Source organism: Alligator sinensis, unplaced genomic scaffold (assembly GCF_000455745.1).
Source record: "Alligator sinensis unplaced genomic scaffold, ASM45574v1 scaffold1352_1, whole genome shotgun sequence".
NCBI lineage: Eukaryota > Metazoa > Chordata > Crocodylia > Alligatoridae > Alligator > Alligator sinensis.
Genome location: NW_005843148.1, coordinates 45,136 through 58,055, shown reverse-complemented (window position 1 = coordinate 58,055; position 12,920 = coordinate 45,136). Strand labels below are relative to the sequence as shown.

The 12,920-nt window shown below is 49.0% G+C and overlaps 2 protein-coding genes across 3 annotated transcripts in view; one reads left to right on the top strand and one right to left on the bottom strand.

Annotated features, from left to right (window-relative positions):
• Nucleotides 1–10,261, top strand: part of HMBS (hydroxymethylbilane synthase) — a 21,503-nt gene extending 11,242 nt beyond the window's left edge. For both annotated transcript variants that reach the window (XM_025194036.1, XM_006037607.3), the window contains exons 7-14: nucleotides 1,005–1,082; nucleotides 3,426–3,501; nucleotides 4,696–4,809; nucleotides 5,298–5,336; nucleotides 7,816–7,935; nucleotides 8,186–8,239; nucleotides 8,772–8,858; nucleotides 9,046–10,261. In XM_025194036.1, the coding sequence (XP_025049821.1) occupies nucleotides 1,005–1,082; nucleotides 3,426–3,501; nucleotides 4,696–4,809; nucleotides 5,298–5,336; nucleotides 7,816–7,935; nucleotides 8,186–8,239; nucleotides 8,772–8,858; nucleotides 9,046–9,219 (742 nt within the window). In that variant the 3' untranslated portion in view covers nucleotides 9,220–10,261. The remainder of the gene's footprint in view (nucleotides 1–1,004; nucleotides 1,083–3,425; nucleotides 3,502–4,695; nucleotides 4,810–5,297; nucleotides 5,337–7,815; nucleotides 7,936–8,185; nucleotides 8,240–8,771; nucleotides 8,859–9,045) is intronic.
• Nucleotides 10,262–10,334: 73 nt separating this feature from the next.
• LOC102385325 (histone H2A) lies at nucleotides 10,335–11,942 on the bottom strand. The gene has a single exon (XM_025194037.1). The coding sequence runs from the start codon at nucleotides 11,940–11,942 to the stop codon at nucleotides 11,262–11,264; it is 681 nt and encodes a 226-aa protein (XP_025049822.1). The 3' UTR covers nucleotides 10,335–11,261.
• Between the last annotated feature and the right edge of the window lie 978 nt (nucleotides 11,943–12,920).

The following is a 12,920-nucleotide window of genomic DNA, read 5'->3' as shown; positions in this document are numbered from 1 at the left end:
CTCAAGCAAATCTCGGGACGTCATTCTCCCCCTGTACTCGGCCTTAGTGAGGCCGCAGCTGGAGTACTGTGTCCAGTTTTGGGCTCCACAATTCAAAAAGGATGTGGAGAAGCTTGAGAGAGTCCAGAGAAGAGCCACGCGCATGATCAGAGGTCAGGGAAGCAGACCCTACGATGACAGGCTGAGAGCCCTGGGGCTATTTAGCGTGGAGAAGCGCAGGCTCAGGGGTGATCTGATGGCCACCTACAAGTTTCTCAGGGGTGACCACCAGCATCTGGGGGAACGTTTGTTCACCAGAGCGCCCCAAGGGATGACGAGGTCGAATGGTCACAAACTACTTCAAGATCGCTTCAGGCTGGACATAAGGAAGAATTTCTTTACTGTCTGAGCCCCCAAGGTCTGGAACAGCCTGCCACCGGAGGTGGTTCAAGCGCCTTCATTGAACACCTTCAAGATGAAACTGGATGCTTATCTTGCTGGGATCCTATGACCCCAGGTGACTCCCTGCCCTTTGGGCGGGGGGCTGGACTCGATGATCTTCCAAGGTCCCTTCCAGCCCTGATGTCTATGAAATATGAAATCTATGAAATAATGAGTGTACTGGATCTTGCTCCAGTCCTCACTAGATAGGTCCATTATTGTTTAATTCACCACCCTTCTTCTTGACATGGGAATGGGTGCATTGAGAAGGGTGTGTCAGGACTCGGAGCTATTGAGAGCCAGTTATGCTGTCTAATCAAGGGGTCATAGCAGGCGGTGCGGAGTGGGGGCCATTTGCCTTTTGTCAGACTGCACACCGGACGAGTGGAGAAGAAGCAGAGTTGCAGTCAGCATCTTTGTCATGTCTGCATTTGCAGGGATTTAAAATGGAGAAGGGAAAAAGTGCTCTTTGTTTCTGAAAATAATGAAACTTGGTGGAGACAAGTTCACCACAGAGTAGAACTGTCTCAGTTTTGTAGCCTCCTACTAAATAATGTCGTGCCTATACTGTGTTTTCTTTCCAGAAGGGAAAACCCACATGATGCTGTTGTGTTTCATCCTAAGAGCTGTGGGAAAACACTCAATGCCCTCCCTGACAAGAGGTAAGTGGAGGGAATGAATGAGTTCTCCAAATGAATTCCTGGCACTTTCTATTTTCAAAATTCTGTGAAGGCTGGGACGAAAGGCACAAAGCACAGCCCAGGGGCCCACTACAGCCGTGATCTAGCTCAGGGTTGTCTAGCTGGTAGTCTGCAGGCCTCATGTAGCCCTTGAGGGTTTAATCTGCAGGCCCAGGTCTGGGTTCCCTCCCCCTGCCCCCCCCATTGCTCTCCAGCTGCTGCCACCAGAATCTCCAGGCTTCCTCTCTAGCTTTTGCTGCCTGCTTCTACCTGCATGTTAAAATATAAAAAGTGAATATCCATAAATCAGTAAAGTATACCTGATCATGCAGGGGCCAGGCCAGGCTTGCTGGGAGTTTGCCCCTGTACTGATCATGCAGGGGCCAGGATGGTTTTGTCAGGAGTTTGATGCCTGATACCTCGCTGGGACCTGGGCAGAATGAGTGGCTGTTGGCACGAGGCTCCTGGGCTCTGCCCCTCCAACCCCCACTCTCAGCACAACCCTAGTAGCATGGCCCTCCGCTCCTGCAGCGGCTGCCCAAGCTGCTGTCAGGGGAGCAGTGCGCGGGTGGTGCAGTTGGGGCTGCCCCTACCTCATCTGCAGCAATGGAAATATTTTTGTGTCAGTTTGAAAGCATCAGGTAAAATCAACTTTCATCCATGTTTATCAGTAAAAACTGAGTGCTGCCAAACCTAAGTATGATGCATGGATGCTGGCGCAGGGTCATGGGGGGGGCTGTGTGCTATGTGGCAAGCAGCTGGGGGAGGGGAGTGCAGCCCACAGTGTGTGGCTGGAGGAAGCCTGTGGCCCCTGGCCACTCAGAAGTTGGACAACCCTGATCTAGCTCATTGCAGTTCAGAGGCTTGCAGCAGGGATCAGGTTGGCCCAGTGTTCTTGAGCCCCACACCACAACTGACTTCTCTGTTAGTCTTTTGGGTTCTCCCCTTGGGTTCACCCATTGCAACCTTATAGTAGCAACAGTTACCAAGAGCTGATTTTTTTAAATCTATGTTCCCTGGCTGACACTGAGATTAGCTAGTGCTGTTGTGTTATGGCCTGGTGGTCCAGGGAATATGCAGGGAGCAAGATTTGTTTTGAGGACAAGTTCCAGAAAAAAATATTTCCTTTTTAGCATCGTCTCTTTAGAAATTACAGGATTATTTTTTCTCTCAGACATTTTACGTAACTGCTATCATGAAACAGTGAAATTCAATTCTAAAAAACTGTAACGAGGCAAGAATTTTTATGGTTGAGATCTGTTATTGGACCAGCTGCATGTTTGGGATAGATTTAGGAATGCTTTTAGGTATCAAGCTACTCTTCCTTGGGTAATTCTATCCCAACCATGCAGTTGGTCCAGTTAAGGATCTAAGAGATTTCCTGGACCATTGTGGCTACATCACTTCAAGACTACCAAAAAAAAAGGTGTAATGTTTTTTATAACTATTAGTGTTAGGTAAGTGTAAATGTAAGTGATATTTAAGACCATACAGTTCTTTTCCTTAGTTTTCATCTCAAAATTCCAAGGTCAGCATATACAGTTACAAAATAAATAAAAATAAAGAAAGAAAACACACACAGCAAATGCAAAAGACAAAAGTTAGTTTTTTAAATGTAGGTATGCTAAGTAGGTAGCAGGACACCTCTTCAAGCATTTTGCTGTTTACTTTTGGAAATGCCTGGAATCACAGCAGATGGCCAGTAGGAGAAGCCTTTCTGTGCCGCTGGTTGGGTACTTCCTCAGCACAAAGTAACTTCTACAGCCTCACGTGGCTGTGCGGGAGGGAAAGGAGGCTGAAAGAGCTCAGGAGAGAGCAGCAGGTCAGGAAGTGCCAACTTCTAAATGGCATGTGAGTGTATCCTGACTCCTGCAGGACTGTGGGTTAAGGAGCCCTTGCAAACAGATGACACTATGATGCACTAACAAGATAGGTACTGCCTATACAAGGATATTCGTGACTGCTTCCTGGAATATTTGACAAGTTTTGATTGTAGTCAGATAATAGGTGATCAGTTGACAATGTCTGCATTCTTAAGACAGCAGCTGACTGAGGATTCACAGGTCAGTGGTTCAGAGGTTGGCAGTCTAGCACAAGTTGGGTTGTTTGATTGCATCTCATATTAGTGAGGCCGTGTGTCAAAGCTCTCCCAAGTAATTTTTCCTTCTGCCAAGGAATATGAATGATAGGCAGGTTCCCAGATCCATCTGCCTGAATTTAAAGACCTGCAAAACCTGTGTCCTTGGAAGCTCTTATATTGTTTTTAGTTGGAAGTGAGTGAATGAGTCTAATACCATTTCACTGTGGTTCTTGTTTTATCTGTAGTGTCATTGGAACCAGTTCACTTCGGCGTGCAGCACAGCTCAAAAGGAGCTTTCCTCAGCTGGAGTTCAGGGATATTGTATCCTTTTCTTATGGAGCGCTTTTTGATTCCACTATCCAGTGCAATCCAATATTCCACACTGCTCTCTTAAGCTATTAGGGGAAAGTTGTCTGGTCTCTCCTGGCTCATTCTACCAGTGTCTCTTTTACTGAGACTACAAGGAAGGGGCTCAATGGTGATCCAGCTTTTAAGAGGACAGATATCATATTAGGAGCTGGCTTCAAAAAATGAATGAAGTATTCATTTCACAGACCTTCAAAGTTTCTTGAAAAGCATACTGCAGCTTGCTGCTCTCTCTGAGCCTTTAGAGTGCCCGTTGTCTTCTTCCCCACATCTAGCCATAGGTTTCTGTTAACTGGTCAGGCCACAGCTAGAGTACTGCATCCAATTCTGGGTGCTGCAATTCAAGAAGGATGTGAACAACCTTGAGAGGGACTGGAGGAGGGCCACTTGTATGGTTAGAGGCCTGCAGGGAAGGCCTTATGAGGAAAGGCTGAGGGACCTGGACCTTTTCAGCCTCTGCAAGAGAAGGCTATGGGGGGGATCCTGTGGCAGGACACAAATTTACCAGGGGAGGGGCGGCACGCAGGGACTAAGAGATGCTCTGTTTACCAGAGCACCCCTTGGAATCACCAGAAATAATGGCCACAAACTGATAGAGAGTAGATTTAGGTTGGACATAAGGAAGAACTTCACAGTTAGGGTTGCCAGAATCTGGAACGGGCTTCCAAGGGAGGTTCTGCTCTGCCCTACCTTTGGGGTCTTCAAGAGGAGACTGGACAAGCACCTGGCTGGTCACATGACCCCAGCACTTTTTCCTGCCACTGGCAGGGGGTTGGACTCAATGATCCATTGAGGTCCCTTCTGACCCTAGCATCTATGAAACTTGCTGCTGTCTTGGGTGTGGATGATCTTGGTGGGTTTCCCTGCTGCTACTTCTGTGGGAGTTTCTGCCTCTTCATGAGGTTCTCTGCTTAGCCCTGTGCCATGGGGGGAGGCGGGAGAGGGTTGATGTGCTCCTGCTGCCAGGGGACGGGACATGAATGCAGCTTGCTCCCTGCAGGGACAAGGGAGCAGTATGAAGGATAGACAGCTGTTTGTAGTGACTCCAGTAGCAGTCTCTGGTGGCCAGAGAGGAGAACTGCAAGCAAAGGCACTGCTTTGGAGGTAGCGGTCAGGCCTATTTCTGTTCTTTCTTAACCCTTCCTACAGAGAGGGAATTTAAACACCCGCTTAAAAAAGCTGGATGAGAAGGAGGATTTCAGTGCTATAATCCTTGCTGCAGCTGGACTGAGGAGGATGGGCTGGGAGAATCGGATTGGTCAGGTAAGGAGAAGAGCAACAAGGGGTAGAGTTGCCTCCGGACCGGTAACTTGTTCTGCTTTGGACCTCTTCTCTGCCCCATTATGGATGAGCATGGAATCTGCTGGGTCCATCGCTAGATGATTGTGCGATTGGATTGCAGTCAAATGAGAATTCCATTCCTTCCTTCTTCCAAGCATGCACCCCACATGTAGTTTTTTATAGCACAATGAAGACATACTTGCTTATCAGATATTCTTAGAATGCTTCACAGAGCCCTTTAGAAGTGTGTGTGTGTGTAACAATTACTGATGAGTATCCCATCTCAGTGAGTTAGATGCTGTTACGCCTACTGTGTAAATGGGGAGCCAGCATACTGCACTTGCTTTTTGTTATGAAAAGCATTTCAGTCTCATCCTACACTCTGTTCTTTAGCTTTTTTTTTTTAAACTGAAAAAATACATCATCTTATAGTTACGATGTTAATTAGTCCTGGTGTTGATTTCCTCCAGATTCTAAACCCTGAGGATTGTCTTTATGCTGTTGGCCAGGTAGGTTGTGATTTCTTTGTCCTAAGCCTTGCTGCATATTAAAAACCAGCAGTGATTTGATATAATATTTGAGTATTTGATTATTGTACAACAACCAAACACTGTAATTTAACGTGGACGTCATTTCAAGAAAGCCTTTGACCTAGTTTCCTATGATGTCCTCATGGCTGAGTTGGGGAACTGTGGCCTGGATCATCTTATGGTCTGATGGCTAGGTAACTGACTATGGGGTCGGACCCAAAGATTACTAGTCGATGGGAGCAAATCAGTGTGGCGCAGGGTGACCAGCGGAGTCCCTCAGGGCTTGGTACTTGGGCTGGTACTCTTTAACATCTTCATTTAACGATTTAGATTAAGGAGTCAGATGCGAACTGGCCAAGTTCGCAGAGGATACCAAATTATGGGGGAGGGCGGTCACACTGCAGGACAGACTGGGGATACAGGCTGATTTGGACGTGCTGTTAAGGTGGGCCGACCAAAACCTGATGGCTTTCAATGTAGAGAAATGTAAGGTGCTGCACCTCGGTAGGAAGAACCTTCAACATACTTACAGGCTCAGCAGTGCTATGCTTGCTGGCACCATGACCGAAAGGGACTTGGAGTCTTGACTGACCCCAAGATGAATATGAGCCACCAATGCGATGCTGTGGCTGGCAAGCAAACCAAACTCTGGCGTGCGTCCACTGATGCATCTCGAGCAAAACCAGGGAAGTCATCCTCCCACTTTACTTGGCCTTGGTGAGACTGCAGCTGGAGTACTCTGTCCAGTATTGGGCCCCCCACTTCAGGAGGGATGTGAAGAAGCTTGAGAGAGTCTAGAAGAGAGCCAGTTGTATGATCCAAGGCCTGGAGGGAAGGCCGTACAAGGAGAGGCTGAGGGACTTGGGACCCTTCGGTCTGGAAACGAGAAGGCTCAGGAGGGACTTGGTGGCAGTCTACAATTATATAAGAGGGGTACATCGGAACCCGGGAGAACAGCTGTTCACCAGAGCCCCCCAAGGGATAACAAGGCCTAACGGCCATAAACTGCAAGAAGGCCGATTTAGACTAGACGTAAGAAAAACGTTCTTTATGGTGCGAATGTCTAGGGTCTGGAACAAACTCCCTGCAGTGGTAGCCGTACAAGGAGAGGCTGAGGGACTTGGGACCCTTCGGTCTGGAAACGAGAAGGCTCAGGAGGGACTTGGTGGCAGTCTACAATTATATAAGAGGGGTACATCGGAACCCGGGAGAACAGCTGTTCACCAGAGCCCCCCAAGGGATAACAAGGCCTAACGGCCATAAACTGCAAGAAGGCCGATTTAGACTAGACATAAGAAAAACGTTCTTTATGGTGCGAATGTCTAGGGTCTGGAACAAACTCCCTGCAGTGGTAGTGTAAGCACCTACTCTGGACTCTTTCAAAAAACATGTGGATGTATTTCTTGCTGGGGTCCCTTGACCCCAGCTGACTTCCTGCCTATGGCGGGGGGACTGGACTAAGTGATCTCCTGAGGTCCCTTCCAGCCCCTAATGTCTATGAAACCTATAATTGTGTCTTCAGATTGCAAGAAGGAACTATGATACTTTTTACCACCTCAGACTGCTGGTTTATGTCCAAGTAGCATTTTGGAAGTACTCTGGTTCTTACTTAAAGCCTAACAAATTTGACCCCATGCCAAACCATTCTTGCTTTGAGGTGGTCCATTAGGGGTTTAGTAATATAGAGCATTATACATGTACTATGGGGAGGAGTTGCGGGGGCACTTTAATTGGAGTGGCTCTGAGAGCTGCTGTAATTAAAGCACCCAGGCTGTCGCGGGTTATCAGCATCCCCATGCTGAAAAATGGCAGTGGGGGCATTTTAACTGAAGCTCATTCAATTGTAATTACAGCGTGTTGGAGCAGTGAGCTTTAGTTTAAGCGCCCCTGCCGCCGTTTTTTAGCACAGGGACGCTGATAGCACGTGACACTGGAGTCTGCTGGAGCGCAGCAATTACCGTGCTCCAGCAAGCTCTATTAATCGAGTCTGTTCCGCTGCACTGTATGTGTATAGGCACCCATAGTCACTGTCCCTGGTTTGGAACTGTCATCATACAGCCACTTGCCTAGTAGGGGGCACTTGTTACTATGCCCTCACCTTCATTTATAAAAATATTTCAAATTCATTATTTTTACTGCAGATGTTTGGGGAATGTGGTGACTTCTCCAGCCTTTGTATAACCATAATGGTGTGTAGCTGTGTATATAGCATTGGGGTTACCATTGTGGCGTAGGAGAAAATGGTGTCATTGTGCAGGCCACTTACTTTCAGCCAGTTGGCTAAGATCAGGCCTGATCTGTGCTTGTGGCCAGCTCCAGATCCTCTCTCTGGCAGTGAATTCAGTTTCTCTTTATTTCCTTGTTAAAACGTTTGTTGCTAAACCACTGGATTTAATGTTTCATGAGTAATGCAGAAGAGAGATGCACAATGACAGAGGACAATGTTTTTTTCCTTCAGGGTGCCTTAGCAATAGAAGTTCGAGCCAAAGACCAAGAGATACTGGATATGGTATCTGCCCTGCATGATGGGGAGACAGTGCTGTGCTGCATTGCTGAGAGAGCCTTTATGAAACATCTGGTAGGTTTAATACCTGTTCTCATCCTCTGGAAAGCAGTAACTACTATTGTATTAGAACTGAACTGAAGTAACTGTATTGGGAGCCTACTGGATTTCCTTGGCACAGCCTCCAAACAGATTATTGTCAAATATTTCTCAGTGGATATGTGCATGTATAGAGGTTCTGAGGGAAGGGTGACAGTTGGCTCGGGCTTCTCCAAGCCACTTCCTACTGGTGTGTAACCGATTGTTTGTTGCGTTTTATTTTAAGGAGGGGGGATGTAGCGTCCCTGTTGCAGTCAGCACCCTACTGAAAGACTCCCAGGTGAGAAGGACTTAATGTATGTAGATTTCTTCAGTGACACTGATCTGTTTTAGTCAGCGTTGTATATGACTGAGGAACATATCTACCTATTATAGCTATATGTATAGTAGGATTTCTAGTCCCAGAACACAGACGTGTTATCCTTTGGGAGATTGGGAATATAAGATTTCAAGTTATTGAGATGGCAAGCTAAAAACGAAGCATCTGAGGGCCCTGCTGGCCCCTACACACGGGGACTGAATGCCTGATCCAGCATATAAGGCCTGGAATTTTGGCAGCAGGGGTGTGGTGCCTGCCCCAAATTTCCAGGCTTGTGGGAAGTCCCGTAGGCTGGGGGTTGAGCATCCCTGGTGTAAGAGATGCAAGCTGGCAGAAACGATTTGCGCAGAAGCGCGTCGGGTTTTCATACAAAACAGTTTCTCAGAACTAAGTTTCTTCCCATAATGTCCAAAGACTGGAGTCTGTGTTTTTGAAAAAGGACATACTTTGGTTTGTTATGGTTGCTAATTACCTCTTCCTATGTTTCCCTCAGTTGTATTTGACAGGAGCTGTCTACAGCTTGGATGGATCAGATAGCCTGAGAGAAACTATGCAGACCAGTGTTAATTACCCACAGCAGGTAAATAAATGCTGTTTGGTTTTAAGGCTCAAACCAAGTCAGAGGATAAAACAAAAGCAGCCCCTTTGTAGTTTTCCTGTTTGTCTTTTAGTCTCACCTTTAGAATACTGGGGTGGAGCTTTTGGAACATGGAAGCTGCACTCCCACTGTGCCCTGCTCTTTACTATTCATTGTCTTCCCTTTCTAGAATGAAGATGGACCCAATGATGATGTGCAGCACGTTGGTATCACAGCCAAGAACATTCCTCATCGTGCTCAAGAGGCTGCAGAGAAGCTAGGTACCGAACTAGCCAGCTTGCTGCTGAGCAAGGGAGCCAAGCACATCCTCAATGTGGCAAGGCAACTCAATGATGCCCGCTAAACCCACCCATTAGTAGCACTCATGGGCATGATTCCTGCAATCTTGCTGGGAGGTTTGATGGATAAATGGGGGACTAAGCCTCTGTGGCTCCTGAGTAATCACCCATTGAGTCTTGAAGTCTTAGGTCAGACTTCAAATAATAAACTAGTTCCTGTAGGGGTCCGGATTCTTGTTGATAAGACTTAATTGTATTAGTGTTTCTCCTACTCAGACTCTCTTTTTTGGGAAGTCTTATTTCAACAGCTTAATTTTGTCCTAGAAAATTTACCAAAAAGCTTGAAAACTGTCATTTTAAAATACAGTAATAACTGAACACAATCTTAAGTCAAGGACAGCACTGTTAAAAGGCTGAAAGAAGCTAGGGAAGGCTCCATGACCAGCTGAAGTTTGTGTGCATTCTCTTTGGGCCCAGTCTTGAAGCCATCCAATAATTGGCAAAGAAGCTCAAAGGGTAAGAAGTCTTCACCTTTAACATGAAGAATTCGTGTTGCTGTCACTCAAAGAATTTAATGGGTGAAACTTGAGAGATTTTGATTATTGGACTTAACTGCAACAGGCACCAATTTAATTGTATTTGAAAACCATTTGGTAACCTGTTGCCAGATAGAATCAGTCAGTCAGGAACGGGGCACGTTTATCTTGAAGTTCAACATCAGGAACTTAGCTTCTAAATTAAAAGTCAGTAGAAAGTTTAGACTTGAGAATACACACAAGTTGAACTTTACTAATCTTTCCAGATTTAGTTGCCAGTTCCTTCTATAAAGACCACAGATGGGACTGTACTTTCCACTAGTGAGTCTGCATCTGCTCCAGAAAGGACCAGTGCCTTCTAGAAACATTTACATTGCATTGTACAGGAATCCTGCTCTGCAAGTGAAAGTTAATTTTTTACATCTGTGCAATATCCACTGAATGTAACAACCACTGAATAGCCTAAAAAAGTTCTAATTTATGTTCATTTAAGATGCCTTTCCTCAGAAGAAGGGTTGCCATTTACACTGTTTCTAGCCAAGTGGTAGGTCCAAATAAACCCTTCACATGATGAATGCTTTCTGTCTGGAAACTGCTTGAGCTACTTGCAAATCAGAAAACAAACTACAAGGACAACTAAAGCATATACAAAATGGGAGTTTAATCAACCAGTAGGGCAAGCCTCTATATACAAAGAACACACTCTGTACTGTTTTCAGGTAACAGAAGAATATAAAAAGAAGCTTGAAATGGTGATAAGTGCTATAAAAATTAAGGGAGAACCTGAATGTGAGGCTTATCCTGGATTCTCTTTAGAGCGGAACAAGTTTGACTTCCTTGCCTAAATCCAATCAATAGAAACAGATAAGCCCAGGAAATCCTGTAAGATCCTTACTACACTGAAAACTGCTATATGAGTGGCTTTGTTATTTCAGCAGGCTACTTCCTCGCTGTACCCTGTTAGAGAAGAGAATATCTGACATCTGCCACGTGCAGAGGTGAAGCCTGGAGTCTGGCTGCAGTCTAATGGGGGCTGTTCTGCCAGTGGAGCCTGTGGCCATACCTAGAATTTTCTCTGGCTGGGTGACGTGGTAACACCGAGGCTCCTGGGTACCGCATCTTTGTCATAGAGGACAAATGTTGCTCACTGCAGAAACTGAGCTAGGCTTAGAGATGTTTTCCAGCGCTGGCCACTCAAGACAAAGGCTCCTGGAGGGTGTGAGCTTTCTTCTTGGCAAAATGAACAGACAAAGGAAAGCAAGATGTGGGCGTTTTTCACGGCAGTCACGGCCCCGACCCCGAGCCGACAGCACCCCGTGCTCCGGGCGCGTAGCCGCGGGCAAAGCGATTCCTTTCCGCCCTCCCGCCGCCTGGGGCGGTCGCAAGCGGCCCCGAAACCTGCTTTGAGCAAAGCTTTTGCGCCAAGCTCCGGCGACGCTACCACGCGCCCCGGCCCACCGCGCGTAGCGGGGCCGGGCAGGCCCCCCACCCCCCCGCGGATCCGCAGCTCTTTCTCCGGCCGGGTGGGTGGCCCTGAAAAGGGCCGTTGTGGGGGGTGAGGAGCGGGAGCGCTAGTACTCCTGCGACTGCTGGGCGCCGCTCTTCTTGCCGGCCTTGGCCGGGCCGCCGCCCGCCTTCTTAGGCAGCAGCACGGCCTGGATGTTGGGCAGCACGCCGCCCTGCGCGATGGTGACGCCGCCCAGCAGCTTGTTGAGCTCCTCGTCGTTGCGCACGGCCAGCTGCAGGTGCCGCGGGATGATGCGCGTCTTCTTGTTGTCGCGCGCCGCGTTGCCTGCCAGCTCCAGGATCTCGGCCGTCAGGTACTCCAGCCCGGCCGCCAGGTGGACAGGCGCGCCGGCGCCCACGCGCTCCGCGTAGTGCCCGCGCCGCAACAGGCGGTGCACGCGGCCCACGGGGAATTGCAGGCCCGCGCGCGACGAGCGCGATTTGGCCTTGGCGCGGGCCTTGCCGCCGCTCTTGCCGCGGCCGGACATGGCGTCTGCGGCTGGCAGCGAGCGAGGCTCCGGCGCAGACTGGACCCAGCTGCGCTGCGCGCTCCCTTGTAGACTCCGCTCCGCCGCCGCTCTCGCCCCATTGGCCGGCGCGGCCGCCCGCGCTGCGATTGGCCGCGCAGAATGGGCGCGCTGGCTTATTGGGCACCGTTGCGATCCGGCCGGGCTCTCATTGGCTGCTTCTGTGAGCCAATGGCAAAGCAGGGCGCCAAATTCAAACCGCGAAGAGCGCGCGGCCATTTCCGCTTTAGCGGCAGGGGGGGGGCGGGCCCCCCCCCCCCCCCCCCCCGCCCCCCTGGCGCGGCCCCGCGCGGGGCGGCTCCCCTCACGAGCCGGCTGGGAACCCGCGGCGTTGGGGCCTGGTTTGGGTGCACGAAGCGCAGCCCCTGCTCCTTCGGGGCCCGGTGCCTGGCGCTCCCGCCCGCTCGAGCAGGCAGGGCTCCTTGCTGGAGCTGCGCTTCTCCAGCACGGAGGGCCCCCGAGCACCCCGGGTAGCTCTGCAGGCCCGCACGGGCCCTTCCCCGCTTTCTGCCCTCCCCTCGGGGAACCGTTCCTCACCAATGCTGCGCTCGTGCTTTGGGCAGGGCAGCCGGGCCCTGCCCCGCTCAGGAGCGGTTGATAGCCCGTGTCCTATAGCCCGCATTAGCTCGAGTATCCAGCAGCCTCGGCTGGCCTAGGGCTCAGCGGGCGCACGCTGTGGTGACACTCCGCCCAGCCCCCGGGAGACGCACGGGTTATGCACAACACGGGAAAGGAGGCCGTGAAAGCTGGGGGAAAAGTCCCAAGAGATTTATTTTCACTTTAAACAGACCGTGGTAGCCTGAGGCTATAATCACTCCTTATAATTAAGTTCAAGTCATAAGGACAGTACAACAGGGATGTTAACACTGGTGTCCTACATAAAGTCCGATTGAGTGATTCGGTTCCCGTACAGTATTATTTCACTTCAGTTGTTCTAATGCTTTGCCATTTGAATGACATTATTTTCCCTATATAAATAATAACTGTAAAGCACCGTCGTGCTGAAAAAAGTGCAATGTGAAAATGAATTATTTGAACGAAGGGAAAACCATTAGGACCAGGGGGTCTGATGGCTGCTAATGCACAAATAAGCGGAAGGTGGTTTTTGTTTTTATAATTGATGAGACATGTGAAAGTGTGGGTATTTTGGTGCTAGAGGTGCCATGGGTCATAGAGCAATGTAGGTTAGGGAAACTG